This window comes from Acanthaster planci, linkage group LG06, assembly GCF_054643075.1.
Source record: "Acanthaster planci isolate LZ-2023a linkage group LG06, COTS_SCS, whole genome shotgun sequence".
NCBI classification, from domain to species: domain Eukaryota; kingdom Metazoa; phylum Echinodermata; class Asteroidea; order Valvatida; family Acanthasteridae; genus Acanthaster; species Acanthaster planci.
In genome coordinates this window covers 3,414,664-3,437,885 of record NC_141782.1, presented here as the reverse complement: position 1 = coordinate 3,437,885, position 23,222 = coordinate 3,414,664, and the positions used below count along the sequence as shown (strand labels likewise).

The 23,222-nt window shown below is 39.6% G+C and overlaps 1 protein-coding gene across 1 annotated transcript; it reads right to left on the bottom strand.

The window, feature by feature from the left end:
* Positions 1-1,053: 1,053 nt before the first annotated feature.
* On the bottom strand, positions 1,054-7,481 carry LOC110986102 (uncharacterized). Its single transcript, XM_022247743.2, has 2 exons — positions 7,286-7,481; positions 1,054-6,603 (listed from the first exon to the last, which is right to left on the bottom strand). The coding sequence occupies exon 2, from the start codon at positions 6,447-6,449 to the stop codon at positions 4,911-4,913; it is 1,539 nt and encodes a 512-aa protein (XP_022103435.2). The 5' UTR covers positions 6,450-6,603; positions 7,286-7,481; the 3' UTR covers positions 1,054-4,910.
* Between the last annotated feature and the right edge of the window lie 15,741 nt (positions 7,482-23,222).

Here is a 23,222-nt window from a genome sequence, read left to right as displayed (position 1 = left end):
TGAGATCAATATTTAAAAAAAAGTTTCTATGAAGTGTTCCTGGCTTGTACTCAAGTATATTTCACGAATAAAACAATTCAGAGGAGAAGATCCGGTGACGCATTAATTTGTGCACAAGAGCTGCTGGCATTAGCTTCGCATGTCTGTTCGACCCTTTTCGGAGGTGGGGTGGAAATCTTGTTTTACCTGTCACAGGTAGCTAGCTCTATAGCCAGCACAGCCGGAAGTCGCGTGTCCTGCCGGCATCAAACTAGTTACACATCGTAACTAGACTGCGATGCGTGCGATACAAACTATAAGATCCAGACCGCCCCATCGCGCATTTCAGCAGTCTTAATTATGGGAATAGATCGAAAAGACATCTCTTTTTTCTCCATTCTAAATATCATAGGCTACAGATCCGCTCGCACAAATAAATAAAATGTATTAACCCCGAAAACGAGATGGTATAGGCCTTGAGTTGAATCAAGAGAGGGCGCTATTTCCTTAGTTCCTTTGGTAGGCGTACTACATGTATTTAACTGCGCGTCGGCGGTTGACCGACTAGGAACAGAAGTATTGCAGTTGCATCGCTACCCACAAAATTGTGTACTCTTTCCAACCGATGAGGGGGTGTTTCTGCTCGAGGCGGTAGCCAGCCGTTCTGCCGGCGGTGACCCGCACGCTATTGTAATATAACATTCAAATACCGGTATAGCAGCGATTGCAAAGGCTACACTGTCGTATGCGCGATATTGGAATCTCTGATTAGAATATTAGTTTAGTTATGTACCTTTTGGTACCGTAATATTGAATATTAATGCACGTCACAAAAGACAAATTACATGTATTTTCTGTAGATACATGTACACACATACCAGTTCACATACTCTACGGTATCCAGGATAGAGCCAATGACCAATACGACTGAAACAGCGCCGCAAGTGTGAAGAAAAAAGGGAGTCACGTGCCAAAATACGAACGTCGGTTCCCCCGGCGGCCCACTTGACATAAGGGGAAAAGGATAAACTTTCCACAGCTGGGGTACAATGTTACAGGAGAAACAACTCAAACTTATTAGATTTTCAGATCAGGACTTTAATGATGAAAATAAAACTGCTTGTTCCAATATCGTAATTGAACAATTCAAAACTAAACAGCAATTTCCATATTAAAAACCACGGGGATTTTGCGAAAGCAAAATGTGGATTATAGTTTGGACAACAGCTCTGACATGCGCACTGTAAATGAATATCAAACCTACATACTGGTACATCATTCATTCCCGGCAACATAATCATTCCCGGTAATATGGTTCCGGTTACAACATAGATAATCTGCAATGGACCTCTTATCATTGAGGTTTGACTGCATCAGTATCAGCAGATAACTTGCTATTTTTCTGCCTGGTTTTAGAACTGTGGGTTGAAAAAAGTTGATGGAGGCACAAGCATAACAATACTTCAGTAAAAACGAAAGCTGCAAAAGCAACGAAATGTAAATTGCAAGGTAACACGAATGTTACTGACGATTAATAAACCAAAATTACAAAAGTTTGCATTCACAGAAAAAATAGTAACACCTGTATATACCTGTACATCAAAAGTATTCAGTGTATTCAATACATATATATCCGAATGCATAAACTATAAAATGAATGAGTAATATTCTTAAAAACAGCCTTTTTAACAAAAAAAGTACCTTCGGCAGTACTGGTATGGACGGAAAAGCATATTTTTAAGGGATGGAAGCTTCCGTTGGAAAGTCTTTACATCAAATTTACAGACACCAGAAAAATAAGTTCCTACAGTAATTGGTTTAGGTGGCTTGGATACCATGATAATAAGCTGCTAACTGTCGTTTACTTGGCTTTTGGAGTTGCTTGTTTCTTTTTAGCGGAAGAAGTTGTATGAAATGTAAACCGCAAAAAAACTTCGCCAATCACCTGCGAAAATCGGATTTCATCCTTCGACAGAATGAACTGAGGAGTATTCCTAGTTTAACGCATGCACGTTGTTCTGATGCAACATTTATTGTTCAGTTCCTACAAATTGTTGCAATTTATGCAACAAATGTTGAAGTCGACCTTGCTGACATTGAGCTTTTCAAGAAAACTAGAAACTGGAATTATTACAAAATGGGTAAAATTGGACAAACATTTTTCTTTTGATCTAAGTTCGGAAGAAAGGACGCATAACATAAAATTAATGTCGACTCTGTTGCAAGAACTGCACACTACACGTTACACAGCAATGCTCTTTGCACATTTTAGAAAATGGCACGTGGATTTCGTGAAAAAGAAACTGTAGCAATTTTCAAGTACAGGCTTTCATGACAATGTGACATTCATGCTATTGTCTTTTTTTAGCACTGTCCCTGTTCACACACAAATTATATAAACATGAGAAAACTTTTGAGTCTGTAACCTGTATAGGCCCTGCAGTGTCCACAACTCAGTTGAATTAGAGGCTACAGCATAAATTTTATTGTAAACAAGGTCTATCTGGTCCATACAAGAAGATAAACATGCCTTTTGACATTCCTGATTGCCAAAATGTAAATTTTCTTTCATTTTGCTAATCACATCTACAGAGAAGGAGCATTTATGTTAAATCCAAAACAAATGTTTAAGTTTTGTATTCTCCAGTTTTGTTTCGCCAACTTAGAAACAAATACATGTACATATTTAACTGAAAATAGATTCATGTCTTTTGAAGGAATACATGTAACGGCATATGCATGCATGACATTTCACATTTATAGTGCCAGGTACTTTATGTATAATATACTAGAAAATGTACAACGTACATGTAAATTCCAAGGTAATGCGCATGAAGCAGGTTGTCGCTAAGTGCACTACACCACACATAGTGATCGTGGTGATGATGTTGTTGTGACGATCACAGGCAGGGGCCCCCATGCGTGTCCACCATATATTGTGTTACATGCTTAGTCAATGGATTAACATGCAGATGGATCGAAGTCTTTATACAAAACATTTGGCAGGACCCTTTATCGCAGGTTTATTGACACAGACTAAGCAGCGATGAAAAGAAATTTCCATATGATCTGTGTGTGTGTGTACAGCTTTGGCAGAGTTAAAAGTGCACTCTGCCTCTGTCCAACTTTTTGTTCCACATCGCAACGGGGATATAATGCCTTGGTAGCGGCATGGTGTTTGCAGCACACACTGGGCAGATTGGTTCTAATGCACAAGGACATGATGAACATGCTTGCGGCACAGTAAACCTTCAACAACCTTCCGACACAATTAATGTAATCCTTTAAATGACACGTAGACCTCTGACGATTTAGCTGTTGAAGCTTTTGAGTTGTTCATCGGTCACAGGCTTGTTGCCTTAGCAACTGGCCGACAGCTGGTACTCAGTGCGTTGGCATGGACATGTGCAAGTTCATGATGTACATGTACCTGTCGATCACTCTACATAGTACACATACATGTTCATCCACTTATATGTATGAATCCTGTTTATTCTGAGTTCGGAAAATAAATAAACTTGTAGATACCCCTGCTCCTGTGCAAACAATCTACTGCAAAGCAGCTGCCTGCATTTTGTATTTTTTTTCGGATTAAAGGGTTGAATTTCTATGGCCAAATCTTTTTATGCAAACATCTATTCTGGACAAAATCTAGTCAACTGAAGTCTGAAGATGTCGATTCAAAATGTTAGTCAAATCAGTTAAGTGACTGTTTTTAACAGTTTAAAGACTCCTCCCAATATAAAGCAGAAATAACTGGCTACGACTAATAATATAACTTGGTATAGCTGCGCTTTGACTGTGGACGACTAACATGCCACTTTTTGCTAGCAGCATTTACCAGTCTACCAGGGTCTACTGCTAATAGTTGTACGTGTACTAGTTGTCTGTTTTTTTCTGTTGAAGGAATTTGAGTGGTAACAGTACCAACCAGATTTATAATCTGACTGCTGCTGACTAGCCTATGCATAAAGTGTAGCAAGGGAAAGTGAATGGAATTGTGATTGTAACTCTTATGACTGAAAGAGGGTTCACATTCCACAAACAGTTCAGGTTACTCTGTTGTCAGTGAATGGTAGCCATTAAAAAACCCTGCTATTAACATAAATACACGTACATGTCAATGCAGGACCCTATACAACTTGTTCCAGAATGTGATCGGTTTAACTAAAAATGTTTTCTGTTTGTATTTATGCCCCTAAATCCCATTGGCCATAACTTAATGCTGCTCATACCTGGGGCACAAAATGCCTAGGTGTGATCTCCGGTGGTGCGTTTGGAATTTTGCAGGAGTTTCAGAAATATGGTTTAAAACAGTGTCCATATAATTTTACACGAAAGCAATTTTGTACAAAACTTGCCAACTACAAATGTGATATTGCACATTTACAGTCCAAAAATTTGAGTACTCTGAATGACTGTAAATGAGGTACCACATATTGACAAAAAGCCTCTGCAAACTCAAATCCTGGCTGGTGAATAACAATGTATTGAGGACCTCTGCTTCACCTCCAGAAAATTTTGGAAATTTTTGCTTCACATAAAAAATACAGCTTTTCAGATTAAGAAATATTCCAAATCTAAAATACTAAACAATGTGATGAAATGGCTAAAATTTTCAAGTATTTGAGATTCAGTAGAGGGTCGGGTAATGTACATAGTCCATGTACCAAGTGTTTTCACAATGAGCCAGTTCAGTATTTGAAAAAGGCAAGGTTATTTGATATTAAGTATCTGACATAACGCAAGTGAATATGCTTAGTGAATGTGAATTGGCACAAACCTTCCCTGATGACCAACCTCGTGCACTTGTTTTGATGTTCTCAAATATTTCAAACAAACCAAACTCGATCATTTTGTATCATCTGCACATCTTGGGGCTAAGGGGCAAAATGACGGGACTACATTTCTAAAACAAGGAATGAATGGTTTCAGATGATGCGGTACATTTGTTGCACTGGGAAACGGATTTTGTGTCCGTTGATACCAGGTAGGAGCTCTGAGGCAATAGCCCCTGCCACTCCACGATCCACCACACCCCGGTGCAGTGGGTTGCCTAGGTGATTGGAGAGGGCAAAGCCTGCATCGCCCCTCCCACTGGGGACACTTGATCCCTGCTTCTGGGGATACAGTGTCCCTCTCTTCTTGACCTCCACAGGATTCTTGCCCAGCATAGTTGAAATCCCCGCGAGGCTCTGCATCTGCACTTGAACTTCCATTGGGCTCACGGCTTTACCCGCGATCCCAGAGGTGAAGAAGTTCTTGTTCGTAGGGTCCAGTTTCACAAAGCTGTGGTCTTGGGAAGCCTCCTTCACTTCTTGTTCAGGTGTTCTCAAATTTTCTCTATTTAGAGTTTGGGACAGGTGGTGAGTTGGACGGTTTTCATCAGCTTCTGAAGTGGCCTGTTTGTTCATTTTCGCTACTGCTCCAATGATTTCATTATCATCACGGATTTGTCGTTGGCCAGCAGTGACTTTGACCAGCGGCTTCAAGTTGGGAGACTCCACTTGAGCGGGAACTGTAAACTTCTCATAGCTAGACCTCAGTTTCTCCTGGGCTTTGGGCTTGGAGTGTCTCGTGGTTTTTAGTCTGGTTTTGAAGCTGTCCTGCTGGATGAGATCATTCAACTTGGAGCCCAGTGCGGCAACAAGATCGTGTGGCATTTTGTTCTCAGTATGTGCAGGCGGGGGATGTGGCAAGGGGCTTGACTTTTGGGACTTCTGGATGGGACTGCCCCGCTTGACGGTGTAGGTTATTCCGACATTGGGCACTTTTGTCTGGGTTTGATCCTCATTTGGATGATTGGGTTTGGGTGAGTAGGTGACATCAGGGAGCGGTTGAGTTCTGTTGGGTTTAGCCTCTCTTATTAAGGATGTGACATAGTCCCCGTGGTTGTGAACAGCTCCCAGTGGCCTTTGTTGAGACCTGGGCGAAGCCTGCTGAACAAGAACCTTTTCCAGGTGCTCTTTGACCTTTCGTATGTGCTCCTTGAGGTTGGCGTCCATGGGCCTTTTCACTGGGCCCTTATTGAAGGTTTTCTTCCTCGGCACACCAGCATAGGCTGATCGGTACACATATCGGTAAGTTCCTGGTTCTATACACTGTTTCCACGATAGATCACTCTGGAATGCAATCAACTTTTGAGTGTTCCTATTCTTTGCACTGTCTTTTTCTTTCTCTTTTTCGCTGTCCTTCTTTTCTGCAACACGACTGACATATGTGGGGTTTGGAACTGCTGGTCTCCATCCCGTGGACACTTCATCCCAGCTGTAACAGTTGACTATGGCATCCAACGTCTCATCTTGTGGACTGCAGTCCAGGAGAGCGTCCACCCACTCTCTCTCCTCATTTTGCGCTGTGAATTTCTCGTGCAGGTTTCTGGCCAGTTGGCCCTTTCCAAGTTTCTTCACTCCAGCTGTCTGATCCTTGTGACTGTGGTGAATTTTAGATGGGTCACTGCTGTTTGCCATCTTGGAAGACTGCAAAAATGTTCACACTTTTTTTTTTGGACCAGCCTAAACCATGGCCAAACAAGAACTAGTGAAGAACACTCTTAAATGACACTGGAATTGTCATTGTGCTGATGTGATATTCATGTTGCCTTCAAAGACAGGCAGATACCATCTGTCAAAGCAAGCAATAACATTGAAGACTGGTTATATGCATACTTTATTACTTTGTGGAGGTGAAAAAGAAGAAATAAAAATCATCTTTCAGTCAGATAAAATAATTAATATGGTCACATAAAATCCTGTTTCTTGTCCCTTCTTACTTCCCATTTCCTTACTTGCCAAGTTTTTATTGATATTTTTAAATGTTTGTTGAATTTTGAAAGTATTTAGACTTTTTGTACTTGTAGCTGGTACTTTAAGTTCAAAACCTGTCAGGATTAGACGGATTCATATTATTAGCTCCTTAACACATGACAGTGCTTGCAACCACGGCAAATGAACCAAATAAAACACGAGAATCCCCTACCACCGTGCGGGGCCAGCCGGGGGATGGGTAGTCAAACCTTTGTCCCTCGCCTTGAGCCTTGCTTAGCTGGGTATCATAATTTTTTGCGTGGTTAATGTAAATGTAACTAAGACTGTACCGCACACATGGCTGGTAATGGACAATTAGGCCTACCACAATAGCCTGTGAGCCTCCAGTCAACTTGCGGAGAAGATAATAGCCTACCATAGCGTAACTGGTCAATTACAACTACCAGACCACATTTATGTAGGCTTAGGACCTCTCTTTTTTAACAAGTTCATGGTAAGAAAACCGCGTCATACATATCACTGTAATGAATTTTCCTCACCTTGAAGCCCCTTGGTTGAATACTGAAAGTATTTTGATTCTTAACAGGAACTCATTTTGAGTTGTTTGGAATAGAGTGTCTTACACTTCAGTACACTTCAGACATGCTTATGTTACACGTACGGTAATAAAACTCCATCCGGTATCCGTATCTGCCCTGCCTGCATCATGCATGCGCCATATCGTGTCACTGGTCACAATTGTTCATCTTATTTGCACTACACATTGATGGGTACCAGTTAGAATCATCACGACAATAACAGCACGCGTCATCATGGCAATGGCCTTTTGTTATGTAAATCCAATCTAGACTAACAGCCGTCGACTTGATCAAACGTCCATCCAAAAGATATGCAAGATAACCTGTGTGTAACGAGGCAGGAGAAATGCTAAATGTCGTTTTCCTGCCAATCGACAATTTTATCCTGGACATGTTATCTTGAGGCTCAGAAAACCCCGCGTTGTCGTTAATTATTGGTTATCCGTTGAAGCGGTTCCAAAGGGGGGTTGAGGGAAATGATCCAGAACTTTGAAGTTAGGCTGATGCAGGAGATAAAATCTGGGTAGATTAAAAAAAAAAAAACCTTTGGGAGCAATGCCCCGGGATCCCTCACTGAGCCCGCAAAATCATGAAGGAACGCCTTTAATTGTCAAGTCCCTTATGTGACCGTCACCCCCCCAAGACAGGGTGGCCTACGCCACCGAATACGAAGGCCGAAGGGATAACGCTAAACCAGTAGATAACCACTATAGACACATCTATATGATGCTGATAAACGCAAGGTAATTGTGATCAAAGCTAAATGCTGCTCTCTTGTGTCTAAATCCCCACGTTACGATTTACGTATCAGGAATTTTTGAGGCAGTTTTGACTTATTCCTTCATTTGATCCCAAGTTTATCCGAAAAGTGTAGGAAAAAGCCGACCGTTGCCGGGCCCTAATGTTACAATTACTGACCGGCGGTTCATTAACATAGTACAGTGGTACAGTGCATGGTGTCAAGGTGATCGGCAACCCCTCTCGAAAAATCAACTCGCATTAATTTTTTATGGAATTTCCGGTATCACTTTCATTTGTGGATCCGGTTCTTCACCGAGGTATAGCTTTGAATTCGAAGTTGAACAGAGGCGTATCCAGCTTTTGGTGGTGGCAGTCACGGTGGGAGGGGGTTCAAATTCAACAGCAAATGAGGCTTCGGGCTCATTCAATATGCCAATGTTGGGGAAGAAAAATATCAACCCCCCCCGCTGAATACGCCACTGGCTTTGAAGTATTAAAGTCCGTCCACAACTTTTCAAGGTGAACTTAACACCCCCCAGAGACGAAATCGCCCACGGACCTATCATTTGCTGACACATGCGATATTGTGCGATGGAGGATCCAGAAAAGCCCCCCCCCCTTTGTTAAGGAAGTTATTTTTTTTCCTTCGCCCTTTTTCTTTTGTCTGTCATGAGTTTACGGACAATTGCCACAGGTATGATCAAAATCCATCTGGATTTGGATCAGCCCCTTTCGGAAACATCAAGCCCCCCCCCTGTTTGCGTTTGAACATAAGTTAACGCCGGTCCGAATGTACAAACGAAGAGTCTACAGTTGGGGCAAAAAGTTTACACGCACTTAGTCGAAAACACCTAATTTATTTTGCAGTTTGAAATAGTTTTGCCAATATTATCTGTATGAGGTCAGACAAACTGTACCTCAATTTATAATGTTCATAGTGTCTACTTCTTCATTATGGTTCAAAATATAAATGAATCGGACATATGATTTTGTGAACATTTACATTTACCCCCTTATTATTAAAGAAACTTTAGAAAGTGGTCCACTGCGACTATGAGATGGGACTATAAAAATACAAATATAAATATGAACTCTGGGTGTTTTTGGCGCATACACCATGTACATTAAGCAGAGACCCATCTTATCTGCCCTCATGAAAAGAAAAGTTGGAGGGAATGGGAGAAGTTGTGAAAAACTGGTTTTGTTCTACCAGATTTATGTAAACTTTTGCCTCGACTGTACACTGTCCTCCATAAAGTTATGAGTATGACCAAATGAAGTTTGATTATCGCCTTGAAAACCTATATATACTCCATTATGAGGATACGAAATTACCCCTTAAACCCCTTAAAATAACTACCAGTAAGTTCAACTGCGAAACAGCACACTGCGTGCGTGCGTATGACTGGAGAGATCAACTTGATTGCATAACTGAACATGTTGCGGCAACTTGCACATGCGTTGTCCGGCGGGTTCTTCTGGAGATCCGAGCACGCCGGATGAGTGAGACCAGGTCAGACCACAGTTTCACTTTGACAAGTCAATTGACAGTCACGCCTACAATTTTGAATCCTCTCAACACTCGCCACATACATCTCAGCTTTCGCGTTTAGGCTATTCAAAACTTGCACTACGGCTTTAATACAAAAACGAAATATGCAGCAGAAAAAATAACCTTACAGCTACGGTCGACCACCATGGCCCAATATCCACAAAGATTGGAACGCAGGTTTTCTTGTCAGTGATCAGAATTCTTTCAGGTTGGCCCCAAGCGTCGACGGCCCTACAAACAAGTCAATCTTTTATTGTTCCCTTTTTCTGCCAAAGGAATGCAAGTGTTCCAATGTGGCATCTCACTGTAGGGCGTGGCACTGCATTGTATGCAGTTTCCTACACCGTCTTCAAACCTAGAGCAAGTACACACGGCGTATTAAAGTGAACAGTCAGCAACGCCTATGTGTAAACGTGCAAAACTCATTCTTTCGATTGAGCTTTGGGCCCAATTATCGGTACAAAATTCTCTTTGGAGAGACATTGTTCAGTGGATGTATGGATAAACGGAGCAATATTCAAAAAGACCCTGGTTGCCTGGCAATTCGAGTCATGTCCATCCAGAGCAGACGCTTTCTAGTTCAGCAGCATACAGGGGGCAGAGCAACATAGACGAGTAGAGACTTTATTGCCGTGGCGAACTAACCCTGCCTGCTGACTGGTGGTGTATGCATATCCGATTGTCGGTCTGCTTATCAGAACATTGAAGAAGTAAGATGGTTCTCTCTGTCGTGACAGCCCTTGCTACAGACCCAACATTCGTCCGACCACTACTGTTTGATCTTTATGATTGCGTGGCGTCACTCGCTGAAAAGACCCCAATTGAACCCCAACTGCGGTCGCTGGTGTTCACAGTATCCTCGTCTAAGGATTTTTCCGCCATGATGTGGAGAATGAGAGAGAGTACACTGACCGTTAAAATCAGAGCTAAAAAGGACCTGGAATAATAAATGCACTAGGCTGAGCTTCCCTTGACTTGCAGGTCTTCGCAGTCACAGCGATCAAGAGTTCTACAGAAATGATTGACGCAGCGCCGGTTAAAGACGCCCTTGACTGGAACTTTCGAGGCTTCGAGCGGGTAAGTGCCCGAAATCATAAAAGGATCGATCGGCTCAGTTTAGTCTCTTAGAGAATTGGCTAGGATATAATTTCTACTAATGTTTAATATGGGTTTTCATGGCCAATGTGGAAAAAGCTCAATATAGAGACACAAATTGACACACCTGCACAAACCCTGTGAGACTGGTCTGAGAAATTTTAAGTGTTTTCCAAATAAACGACTTGTTTTCCCTCCTTAATCGAAATTTTCTGGACGTGTTTTTTGCTTTCTGAAATCTAATAGGTCACGGTACGGGATAATTACTGGCGTCCGTAATATTAAACTCTCCCCGCCAATTTCATCAAAACGTCTTCCATTTTAACACGAGGCCAATCTAAATTCGTTTTAAAAAGAATTATCCCCCCACACAAAACTTAAAAGCAAGTATTTGATTTCATTACGGAAAATTCTCTCAGCAAAATTGGGTCATTCAAATTCCAAAAGTCGTTTCGTTAAATCATATTCGTCAAAGGGCTTAGAAAGACGTTAATCAGGTATTCGAGTAGTCAATACGCAATTTCGTTTCACTTTCAGTGGAATTCATATTCGTTCCAGTGGTAAGTGCTTACTTTATCCCATGTAAAATCTAATTTTCCCAAGAAAAAGATTGAACAGTAGATTTTGAGACAGCTTTTGTTAGCCTCCATTTTGTAAGAAACTTGTGGCGGCCGGCCTCTTACAGGAAAGCTGGTAATTCGGGAAAAGCTTATTAACGCTGTCTATGGCAATCACGCAGAGAAGTCTGTTTTCATATTTTATATACTATTCATGTTTTAACATGGCAAGAGTTCCATATATGGACAACCGTACTTTTCCCTTGAAATGTTATAAAAGTCATCACAAAGTGATACCATGTTCTAAAAAGTGAAATTTAGGTAAGAAAACTCCGAAGCATTTACTAAGAAGAACTTTTTTGTTTTCAAACAAGTCTCATGGGTCATGGGTTTGTGCACAGGAACGTATAGTGTTGTCTGCAAACGGAACTCTCTCCTTTAACGTTAACCCTGAATTTATTTCTATGAGCTTTTACTTTTATAATTCTGTAAATGTACTGATGTTTATGTATTTTGAAATGGTCCAGTTAATTAACAGATATGAAATCCAATGTGCACAGCATCAGTACACACATCATAGAGCAAAACAAACAATTTCTGACTTAACCCGAGAAACAGGCGTATAAACAAACAAAAATAAAGGATACAATCATCAAAACATTGATTAAGGAACAGAAATATCACACGGTAACAACTTATAATGAAATGCAGAAGGCATTTATTTCTCCATCGCTCCTAAACTGAACACTTTGAACGCGAAATGGAGTTACTGCAAACGAAAAAGAAAATTGCGGGTATATTAAGGATCATATTTGCCTTGAGCAGAAGCACCCCTTATTATTGGTTGACAAGAGCCATGCTGGTCAGGAGTGTTCATTTTGTTGGTAGCGACGGGGACGCAGCGTGTGCATCTCATATAGCTTCTTGTGGACCAGCGAAGTAAAGGCACTGCCAAAAGAGCCTCTGTTGCTAGGAAAATGTGCCCTCTCTTGCCCCAGCTCGGGGTTGATGATTTTTAATTTGACTGCACGTTTTGGAAAAAAATAGCAAATATTAAATTGTCGAATGGTGATAGTGTAGGCTTGAATGCGCACAAACGAAGTGGAATAATGACAAAAAAAAATAATAAATGGGAAAGCTAAAAAATTGTGCACAAAACGAATTACCGGGAATGTCAGAATAGGGAATAAGAACAATCCCTTTAAAGAACCAGAACTTGTAGAATCTGCGAAAGTCAACACGTGTTAACGGAAGTGAGCGGATATTTGCAGAAACTTGTCGGGAAAACCTGTACAGACCCTTGCTAAATATTATCCCAGTTGCACCAATGCAAAGGTCTCTATATTTTTGGAAATTTTCCGAAATCTTATGGAACTGAATCAGTTCCTTCCATTTTAGCCACGTGACAGAGGCCTAAACATATCTCAAAAAGGCGGATAACTTTTTAGTCTGCGAAACAAGGGTACAATCGTTGTGGCATCTGAAAGGTCGAATGTTTCTCTTTCCATTAATGTAAGTTTCATATCCATATTTGTTGTAGTTAGGAAAATATCGGCGAAAGAAGGTTCCGCTGCTCGCTATTTTTTTGGAATTCCCGCTTTGTCTGCACATTTTTGGTCTTGCTCCTGCCCAAAGTTTGCGTCATATATTGCATTGTAAAACACCTAAAAAATGTCTAAATCTGTCAATCTTTGTTGCATCTCAAAGGTCGAATGTTTCTCTTTTTATTGATGTAAGTTTCATATCCATATTCGTTTTAGTTTGGAAAATATCTGCAAAAGAAGGTTGTGCTGCTGGCTATTTTTCTGGAATTCCAGCTTCGTCTGCACATTAGTGGTGTAGTTTCCGCCCAATGTTTTCTTCCTATATCTTGTCACAAAAGACCTTAAAATTCTTCAAATCTGGCAATCGTTGTGGCATCTGAAAGGTCAAATGTTTTTCTTTTTATTGATGTAAGTTTCTTATCCATGTTCGTTTTACTTAAGATAATATCTGCGAAAGAAGAAAGGAGTTCTGCTTCTGGAGCTTGGTATTTTTCTTGAATTCCAACTTCGTGTGCACATTAGTGGTGTAGTTTCAGCCCAATGTTGGCTTCCTATATCGTGTCATTAAAGACCTGAAAATTATTCAGATCTGGCAATCGTGGTTTCATCTGAAAGGTCAAATGTTTCCCTTTTATTTATGTAGTTGTGGCATCTGAAAGGTTGAATTGTTCTCTTTCCATTGATGTAAGTTTCATATCCATATTTGCTTTAGTTTTGAAATTATTATTGTAGTTACCGCCCAAAGTTGGCTTCCTATATCGTGTCATAAAAGACCTGAAAATTCTTCAAATCTGACAATCGTGGTTGCATCTGAAAGGTCAAATGTTTCTCTTTTCATTGATGTAAGTTTCATATCCATATCCATTTTAGTTTGGGAAATATCTGCAAATAAAGGTTGTGCTTGCAATTTTTTTTGAATTCTTGCTTTGTCTGCACATCATTTGGTCTTGCTCCTGCCCAAAGTTGGCTTCATATATTGCATTGTAAAAGACCTGAAAAATATCCAAATCTGACGATCTTGCTGCCATCCCACAGGTCGAATATTTCTGTTGCCATTGAAGTAAGTTTCATATCCATATTCATTTTAGTTTGGAAAATATCAGCAAATGAATGTTGTGCTGCTGGCTATTTTTTCTGGGATTCCTATCTCGTGTGCACATTATTGTTGAATTTAGCTCCCAAAGTTAGCTTCCTATATTGTGTCATAAAAGATCTGAAAAATCCTCAAATCTGGCAATCGTTGTGGCATCTGTAAGGTCAAACGTTTCTCTTGTCATTGATGTAAGTTTCTTACCCATGTTCTTTCTAATTAGGAAAATATCTGCGAAAGAAGAAAGGAGTTCTGCTTCTCGAGCTCGGTATATTTCAGGAATTCCTGCTTCGTGTGGACATTAGTGGTGTAGTTTCCGCCCAAAGTTGGCTTCCTATATCGTGTCATAAAAGACCTGAAAATTCTTCAAATCTGGCAATCGTGGTTGCATCTGAAAGGTCGAATGTTTTTGTTGCCACTGATGTAAGATTTATATCCAAGTTCGTTTTAGTTTGGAATATATCTGCGAAAGAAGGTTGTGGCGTCGCTATTGTTTTGGAATTCCCGCTTCGTGTGCACATTAGTGGTGTACTTTCGGCCCAAAGTTGGCTTACTGTATTGTGTCATAAAACACCTGAAAAATGTCCAAATCTGTCAATTTTTGTTGCATCTAGAAGGTCTAATATTTCTCTTTTCATTGATGTAAGTTTCATATCCATATTTATTTTAGCTTGGAAAATATCTGCAAATAAAGGTTGTGCTGCTGGCTATTTTTCTGGAATTCCAGCTCCGTTTGCACATTATTGTTGAAGTTACCGCCCAGAATTGGCTTCCTTTATCGTGTCATAAAAGACCTGAAAATTCTTCAAATCTGGCAATCGTTTTTGCACCTGAATGGTCAAATGTTTCTCTTGCTGTTGATGTAACTTTCATGTCCATATTCGTTTTAGTTTGGAAAATATCTGTGTAAGAATGCTCTGCTGCTCGCTATTTTTCTGGAATACCCGCTTCGTGTTCGAATTAGTGGTGTAGTTTCCACCCAAAAAGAGCTTCCTATATCGTGTCATAAAAGACCTGAAAATTCTTCAAATCTGGCAATCTTGGTGGCATCTGAAAGGTCAAATGTTTCTCTTTTTATTGATGTAAGTTTCATATCCATGTTCGTTTTAGTTTGGAAAATATCTTCGAAAGAAGGCTCTGCTGCTCGCTATTTTTCTGGAATTCCCGCTTCGTGTGCACATTAGTGGTGTAGTTTCCGCCCAAAGTTGGCTTCCTATATCGTGTCATAAAAGACCTGAAAATTCTTCAAATCTGGCAATCGTGGTTCTATCTGAAAGGTCAAATGTTTCTGTTGCCATTGATGTAAGTTTCATATCCATATTCGTTTTAGTTTGGAAAATATTTGCAAAAGAAGGTTGTGCTGCTCGCTATTTTTCTGGAATTCCCGCTTCGTGTGCACATAAGTGGTGTAGTTTCCGCCCAAAGTTGGCTTCCTATATCCTGTCATAAAAGACCTGAAAATTCTTCAAATCTGGCAAACACGGTGCCATCTGACAGGTCAAATGTTTCTCTTTTTATTGATGTAAGATTCATATCTATGTTCGTTTTAGTTTGGGAAATATCTGCAAATAAAGGTTGTGCTGCTGGCTATTTTTCTGGAACTCCCGCTTCGTGTGTACATTATTGTTGTAGTTACGGCCCAGAGTTGGCTTCCTATATTGTGTCATCAAAGACCTGAAAATTCTTCAAATCTGGCAATCGTTTTTGCACCTGAATGGTCAAATGTTTCTGTTGCCATTGATGTAAGTTTCATGTCCATATTCGTTTTAGTTTGGAAAATATCTGCGAAAGAAGGCTCTGCTGCTCGCTATTTTAGGAATTCCCACTTCTTGTTCAAATTATTGTTGTAGTTACCGCCCAAAGTGTGCTTCCTATATCGTGTCATAAAAGACCTGAAAATTCTTTAAATCTGGCAATCTTGGTAATATCTGATAGTTCGAAGGTTTTTTCTCCATTCATGTAAGTTTCATATCCATATTTGTTGTAGTTAGGAAAATATCGGCGAAAAAAGGTTCCGGTGCTTGCTATTTTTTTTTAATTCTTGCTTTGTTTGCACATTATTGGTCTTGCTCCTGCCCAAAGTTGGCTTCATATATCGCATCATAAAACACCTGAAAAATATCCAAATCTGGCAATCGTTGTTGCATCCCAAAGGTCGAATATTTCTGTTGCCATTGATGTAAGTTTCATATCCATATTCATTTTAGTTTGGAAAATATCAGCAAATGAATGTTGTGCTGCTGGCTATTTTTTCTGGGATTCCTATCTCGTGTGCACATTATTGTTGAATTTAGCTCCCAAAGTTAGCTTCCTATATTGTGTCATAAAAGATCTGAAAAATCCTCAAATCTGGCAATCGTTGTGGCATCTGTAAGGTCAAACATTTCTCTTGTCATTGATGTAAGTTTCTTATCCATGTTCGTTCTAATTAGGAAAATATCTGCGAAAGAAGAAAGGAGTTCTGCTTCTCGAGCTCGGTATATTTCTGGAATTCCTGCTTCGTGTGGACATTAGTGGTGTAGTTTCCGCCAAAGTTGGCTTCCTATATCGTGTCATAAAAGACCTGAAAATTTTTCAAATCTGGAAATCTTGGTAGCTCTGAAAGGTTGAATATTTCTCTTTCCATTGATGTAAGTTTTATATCCATATTCGTTTTATTTTGGAAAATATTTGCAAAAGAAGGCTCTGCTGCTCGCTATTTTTGTGGAATTCCCACTTCGTGTGCACATTCGTGTTGTAGTTACCAGCCCAAAATGGCTTCCTATATCGTGTCATAAAATACCTGAAAATTCTTCAAATCTTGCAATCTTGGTGGCATCTGAAAGGTCAAATATTTTTGTTGCCATTGATGTAAGTTCCATGTCAATGTTCGTTTTAGTTTGGAAAATATCTGCTAAAGAAGGTTGTGGGGTCGTTATTTTTCCGGTATTCCCACTTCGTGTTCAAATTAGTGGTGTAGTTTCCGCCCAAAGTTGGCTTGCTATATCGTGTCATAAAAGACCTGAAAATTCTTTAAATCTGCCAATCTTGATGCATCTGAAAGTTTTATTTTTCTCTTTCCATTGATGTCAGTTTCATATCTGTATTTCTTTTAGTTATGAAAATATCGGCGAAAAAAGGTTCCACTGCTTGCTATTTTTTTAGAATTCCCGTTTTGTCTACACATTATTGGTCTGGCTCCTGCCCAAAATTGGCTCCATATATCGCATCATAAAACACCTGAAAAATGTCCAAATGTCCAAATCTGTCAAAACTTTGTTGCATCTCAAAGGTCGAATGTTTTTCTTTTCAATGATGTAAGGTTCATATCCATATTCGTTTTAGTTTGGAAAATATCTTCGAAAGAAGGCTCTGCTGCTCGCTCTTTTTCTGGAAATCCAGCTTCGTGTTCATATTAGTGGTGTAGTTTCTGCCCAAAGTTAGCTTCCTATATGGTGTCATAAAAGACCTGAAAATTCTTCAAATATGGGAATCGCGGTTTCATCTGACAGGTAGAATATTTCTCTATTTATTGATGTAAGTTTCATATCCATGTTCGTTTTAGCTTGGAAAATATTGTCCAAAGAATACTCTGCTGCTTGTTAATTTTATGGAATTCCCGCTTCGTGTGCATATTAGTGTTGTAGTTTCCACCCGAAGTTGGCTTCCTATATCGTGTCATAAAAAACCCTGAAAATTCTTCAAATATAGCAATCTTTGCTGCATCTGAAAGGTCAAATCTTTTTGTTGCCATTGATGTAACTTTCATGTCCATATTCGTTTTAGTTTGGAAAATATCTTCGAAAGAAGGTTGCGCTGCTCGCTCTTTTTCTGGAATTCCAGCTTCGTGTTCATATTAGTGGTGTAAGTTTCTGCCCAAAGTTGGCTTCCTATAATTATGGTGTCATAAAAGACCTGAAAGTTCTTGAAATCTGGTAATCTTGGTTGCATCTGAAAGTTCTAATGTTTCTCTTTCTATTGATGTAAGTTTCACATCCATGTTCGTTTTAGTTTGGAAAATATCTTCGAAAGAAGGCTCTTCTGCTCGCTATTTTTCTGGAATTGCCGCTTCGCGTGCACATTAGCGGTGTAGTTTCCGCCAAAAGTTGGCTTCCTATATCGTGTCATAAAAGACCTGAAATTCTTTAAATCTGGTAATCTTGGTTACATCTGAAAGGTCAAATGTTTCTGTTGCTATTGATGAAAGTTTCATGTCCATATTCGTTTTAGTTATGAAAATATCAGCGAAAGAAGATTGTGCTGCTCGCGATTTTTCTGGAATTCCCACTTCGTGTACAAATTAGCGTTGTAGTTTCCGCCGAAAGTCGGCTTCCTATATCCTGTCATAAAAGACCTGAAAATCCTTCCAATCTGGCAATGGCAGTGGCATCGGACAGGTCAAATGGTTCTCTTTTTATTGAGGTAAGTTTCATGTTCATATTCGTTTTAGTTTGGAAAATATCTTCGAAAGAAAGCTCTGCTGTTCGCTAATTTTCTGGAATTCCCGCTTCGTGTGCACATTAGTGGTGTAGTTTCCGCCCAAAGTTGGCTTCCTATATCGTGTCATAAAAGACGTGAAAATTCTTCAAATCTGGCAATATTGGTGGCATCTAAAAGGTCGAATGTTTCTGTTACCATTGATGTAAGTTTCATATCCATATTTCTTGTAGTTTGGAAAATATCTTCGAAAGAAGGCTCTGCTGCTCGCTACTTTTCTGGAATTCCTGCTTCGCGTGCACACTAGTGGTGTAGATTCCGCCCGATGTTAGCTTCCTCTATCGTGTCATAAAAAACATGAAAATTCTTCATATTTGACAATCGTGGTTGCATCTAAAAGGTCAAATATTTTTGTTGCCATTGATGTAAGTTTCATGTCCATATTTGTTTAAGTTTGGAAAATATCTGCGAAAGAAGGGTCTGCTGCACGCTGTTTTTCTAAAATTCCCAGTTCATGTGCACATTAGCGTTTTAGTTTCCGCCCACAATTGGCTTCCTATATCCTGTCATAACAGACCTGAAAATTCTTCAGATCTGGCAATCTTAGTGGCATCTATAAGTTCAAAAGTTTCTGTTGCCATTGATGCAAGTTTCATGTCCATGTTCGTTTTAGTTTGGAAAATATCTGCAAATGAAGGTTGTGCTGCTCGGTATTTTTCTGGAATTCCCCCTTCGTGTGCACATTATTGTAGTAGTTTCCGCCCAATGTCGGCTTGCTATATCGTGTCATAAAAGACCTGAAAATTCTTCAAATCTGGCAATCGCGGTGGCATCTGAAAGGTCAAATGTTTTTGTTTTTATTGATGTATTAAAGTTTCATATACATATTTGTTTTAGTTTGGAAAATATTTGCGAAAGAAGGCTGCGCTGCTCGCTATTTTTCTGGAATTCCCGCTTCGCGTGCATATTAGTGGTGTAGATTCCGCCCAAAGTTGGCTTCTTATATCCTGTCATAAAAGACCTGAAAAATTTTCAAATCTGGCAATCTTTGTGACATCTGAAAGCTTGAGTGATTCTCTTTGCATTGATGTAGGTTTCATATCCATTTATCTTGTTGTTTGGAAAATATCTTCGAAAGAAGGTTGTGCTGCTCGGTATTTTTCTGGAATTGCCAGTTCTTGTTCACATTAGCGTTGTAGTTTCTGCCAAGAGTTTGCTTCCTATATCGTGTCATAAAACACCTGAAAATTCTTCAGATCTCGCAATCGTGGTTGCATCTGAAAGGTCAAATGTTTTCTTTTAATTGATGTAAGTTTCATATCCATGTTCGTTTTAGTTTGGAATATATCTTCGAAAGAAAGATCTCGTGCTCGCTGATTTTCTGGAATTTCCACTTTGTGTTCACATTAGTGGTGTAGTTTCCGCCCAGAGTTGGCTTCCTATATCCTGTCATAAAACACCTGAAAATTCTTCAAATCTCGCAATCGCGGTTGCATCTGAAAGGTCAAATGTTTCTCTTTCCATTGATGTAAGTTTCATATCCATATTTCTTGTAGTTTAGAAAATATCTTGGAAAGAAGGCTCTGCTGCTCGCTACTTTTCTGGAATTCACGGTTCGTGTTCATATTAGTGGTGTAGTTTCTGCCCAAAGTTGGCTTCCTATATGGTGTCATAAAAGACCTGAAAATTCTTGAAATCTGGCAATCCGATGGCATCTGACAGGTCAAATGTTTTCTTTTAATTCATGTAAGTTTCATTGCCATATTTGTTTTAGTTTGGAAAATATCTTCGAAAGAAGGCTCTTGGTGGCATCTGAAAGGTCAAATGTTTTTATTGATGACAGTTTCATACCCATATTCGTTTTAGTTTGGAAAATATTTTCGAAAGAAGGCTGTGCTGCTCGATATTTTTCTTGAATCCCCCGCTTTGTGTGCACACTAGCGTTGTAGTTTCCGCCCAAAGTTGGCTTCCTATATCGTGTCATAAAAGACCTGAAACTTCTTCAAATCTGGCAATCTTTTTGGCATCTGAAAGCTTGAAAGATTCTCTTTCCATTGATGTAAGTTTCATATCCAACATTCTTGTAGTTTCCAAAATATCTTTGAAAGAAGATTGTGCTGCTCGCTATTTTTCTGGAATTCCCAGTTCCTGTGCACATCAGCGTTGCAGTTTCCGCCCAGAGTTGGTTTCCTATATCCTGTCGTAAAAGACCTTAAAAGTCTTTGAATCTGGCAATCTTTTTGGCATCTGAAAGCTTGAAAGATTCTCTTTTCATTGATGTAAGGTTCATATCCAACGTTCTTGTAGTTTCCAAAATATCTTCGAAAGAAGGTTGTGGTGCTCGCTATTTTTCTGGAATTCCCAGTTCCTGTGCACATTAGCGTTGTAGTTTCCGCCCAGAGATGGCTTCCTATATCCTGTCATAAAAGACCTGAAAATTCTTCGAATCTGGCAATCTTGGAGGCATCTGAATGCTTGACTGTTTCTATTACCATTGATGTAAGTTTCATATCCATATTCGTTTTAATTTGGAAAATATCCCGGAAAGAAGGCTATGCTGCTCGCTATTTTTCTGGAATTCCCAGTTCATGTGCACATTAGCGTTGAAGTTTCCGCCCAGAGTTGGCTTCCTATATCCTGTCATAAAAGCCCTGAAAATTCTTCAAATCTGGCAATCGTGGTGGAATCTGAAAGGTCAAATGTTTCTCGTTTTATTGATGTAGGTTCATACCCATGTTCGTTTTAGTTTGGAAAATATTTGGGAAAGAAGGCTCTGCTGCTCGCTATTTTTCTGGAATTCTCGCTTCGTGTGCACATTATTAGTGTAGTTTCCGCCCAAAGTTGGCTTCCTATATCCTGTCATAAAAGACCTGAAAATTCTTCAAATCTGACAATCTAGGTTGCATCTATAAGGTCAAATATTTTTGTTGCCATTGATGTAAGTTTCATGTCCAAATTCGTTTTAGTTTGGAAAATATTTGGGAAAGAATGCTCTGTTGCTCGGTATTTTTCTGGAATTCCCGCTTCGTGTGCACAATAGTGTTGTAGTTTCCGCCCAGAGTTGGCTTCCTATATCGTGCCATAAAAGACCTGAAAATTCTTCAAATCTGGCAATCGTGGTTGCATATGAAAGGCCAAATGTTCCTCATTTTATTGATTAAGTTTCACATCCATGTTCGTTTTAGTTTGGAAAATATCTTCGAAAGAAGGTTGAGCTGCTTGCTATTTTTCTGGAATTCCCAGTTCATGTGCACAATAGCGTTTTAGTTTCCGCCCAAACTTAGCTTCCTATATCCTGTCATAAAAGACCTGAAAATTCTTCAAATCTGGCAATAGCGGTGGCATGTGACAGGTCAAATGTTTCTCTTTTTATTGATGTAAGTTTCATATCCATGTTCGTTTTAGTTTGGAAAATATCTGCGAAAGAAAGCTCATCTGCTCGCTAATTTTCTGGAATTCACGGTTCGTGTGCATTTAGTGGTGTAGTTTCCGCCCAAAGTTGGCTTCCTATATCGTGCCATAAAAGACCTGAAAATTCGTCAAATCTGGCAATCGTGGTTGCATCAATAAGGTCAAGCGTTTCTGTTGCAATTGATGTAAGTTTCATATCCATATTCGTTTTATTTTGGAAAATATCTTCGAAAGAATGTTGTGCTGCTCGCTATTTTTCTGGAATTCCCAGTTCCTGTGCACATTAGCGTTGTAGTTTAAACCCCGAGTAGGCTTCCTATATCCTGTCATAAAAGACCTGAAAAAACTTCCAATCCGGCAATATTTGTGGATTCCAAAGGTCAAATGTTTCTCTTTTTATTGATATAAGTTTCATATCCATGTTCGTTTTAGTTTGGAAGATATTTGCGAAAATATGCCCTGTTGCTCGGTATTTTTCTGGAATTCCTGCATCGTGTGCACATTAGTGTTGTAGTTTCCGCCCAAAGTTGGCTTCCTATATCGTGCCATAAAAATCCTGAAAACTCTTCAAATCTGGCAATCGTGGTTGCATATGAAAGGCCAAATGTTCCTCATTTTATTGATTAAGTTTCACATCCATGTTCGTTTTAGTTTGGAAAATATCTTCGAAAGAAGGTTGAGCTGCTTGCTATTTTTCTGGAATTCCCAGTTCATGTGCACAATAGCGTTTTAGTTTCCGCCCAAACTTAGCTTCCTATATCCTGTCATAAAAGACCTGAAAATTCTTCAAATCTGGCAATAGCGGTGGCATGTGACAGGTCAAATGTTTCTCTTTTTATTGATGTAAGTTTCATATCCATGTTCGTTTTAGTTTGGAAAATATCTGCGAAAGAAAGCTCATCTGCTCGCTAATTTTCTGGAATTCACGGTTCGTGTGCATTTAGTGGTGTAGTTTCCGCCCAAAGTTGGCTTCCTATATCGTGCCATAAAAGACCTGAAAACTCTTCAAATCTGGCAATCGTGGTTGCATCAATAAGGTCAAGCGTTTCTGTTGCGATTGATGTAAGTTTCATATCCATATTCGTTATATTTTGGAAAATATCTTCGAAAGAATGTTGTGCTGCTCGCTATTTTTCTGGAATTCCCAGTTCCTGTGCACATTAGCGTTGTAGTTTAAACCCAGAGTAGGCTTCCTATATCCTGTCATAAAAGACCTGAAAATTCTTCGAATCCAGCAATCTTTGTGGATTCCGAAAGGTCAAATGTTTCTCTTTTTATTGATATAAGTTTCATATCCATGTTCGTTTTAGTTTGGAAGATATTTGCGAAAGAATGCCCTGTTGCTTGGTATTTTTCTGGAATCCCGCATCGTGTGCACATTAGTGTTGTAGTTTCCGCCCAAAGTTGGCTTCCTATATCGTGCCATAAAAGACCTGAAAACTCTTCAAATCTGGCAATCGTGGTTGCATCAATAAGGTCAAATGTTCCTCAT

What these genes read in the sequence shown, in the direction of transcription:
- LOC110986102 (XM_022247743.2), bottom strand. Translation starts at nt 6,449, where the DNA reads ATGGCAAACAGCAGTGACCCATCTAAAATTCACCACAGTCACAAGGAT.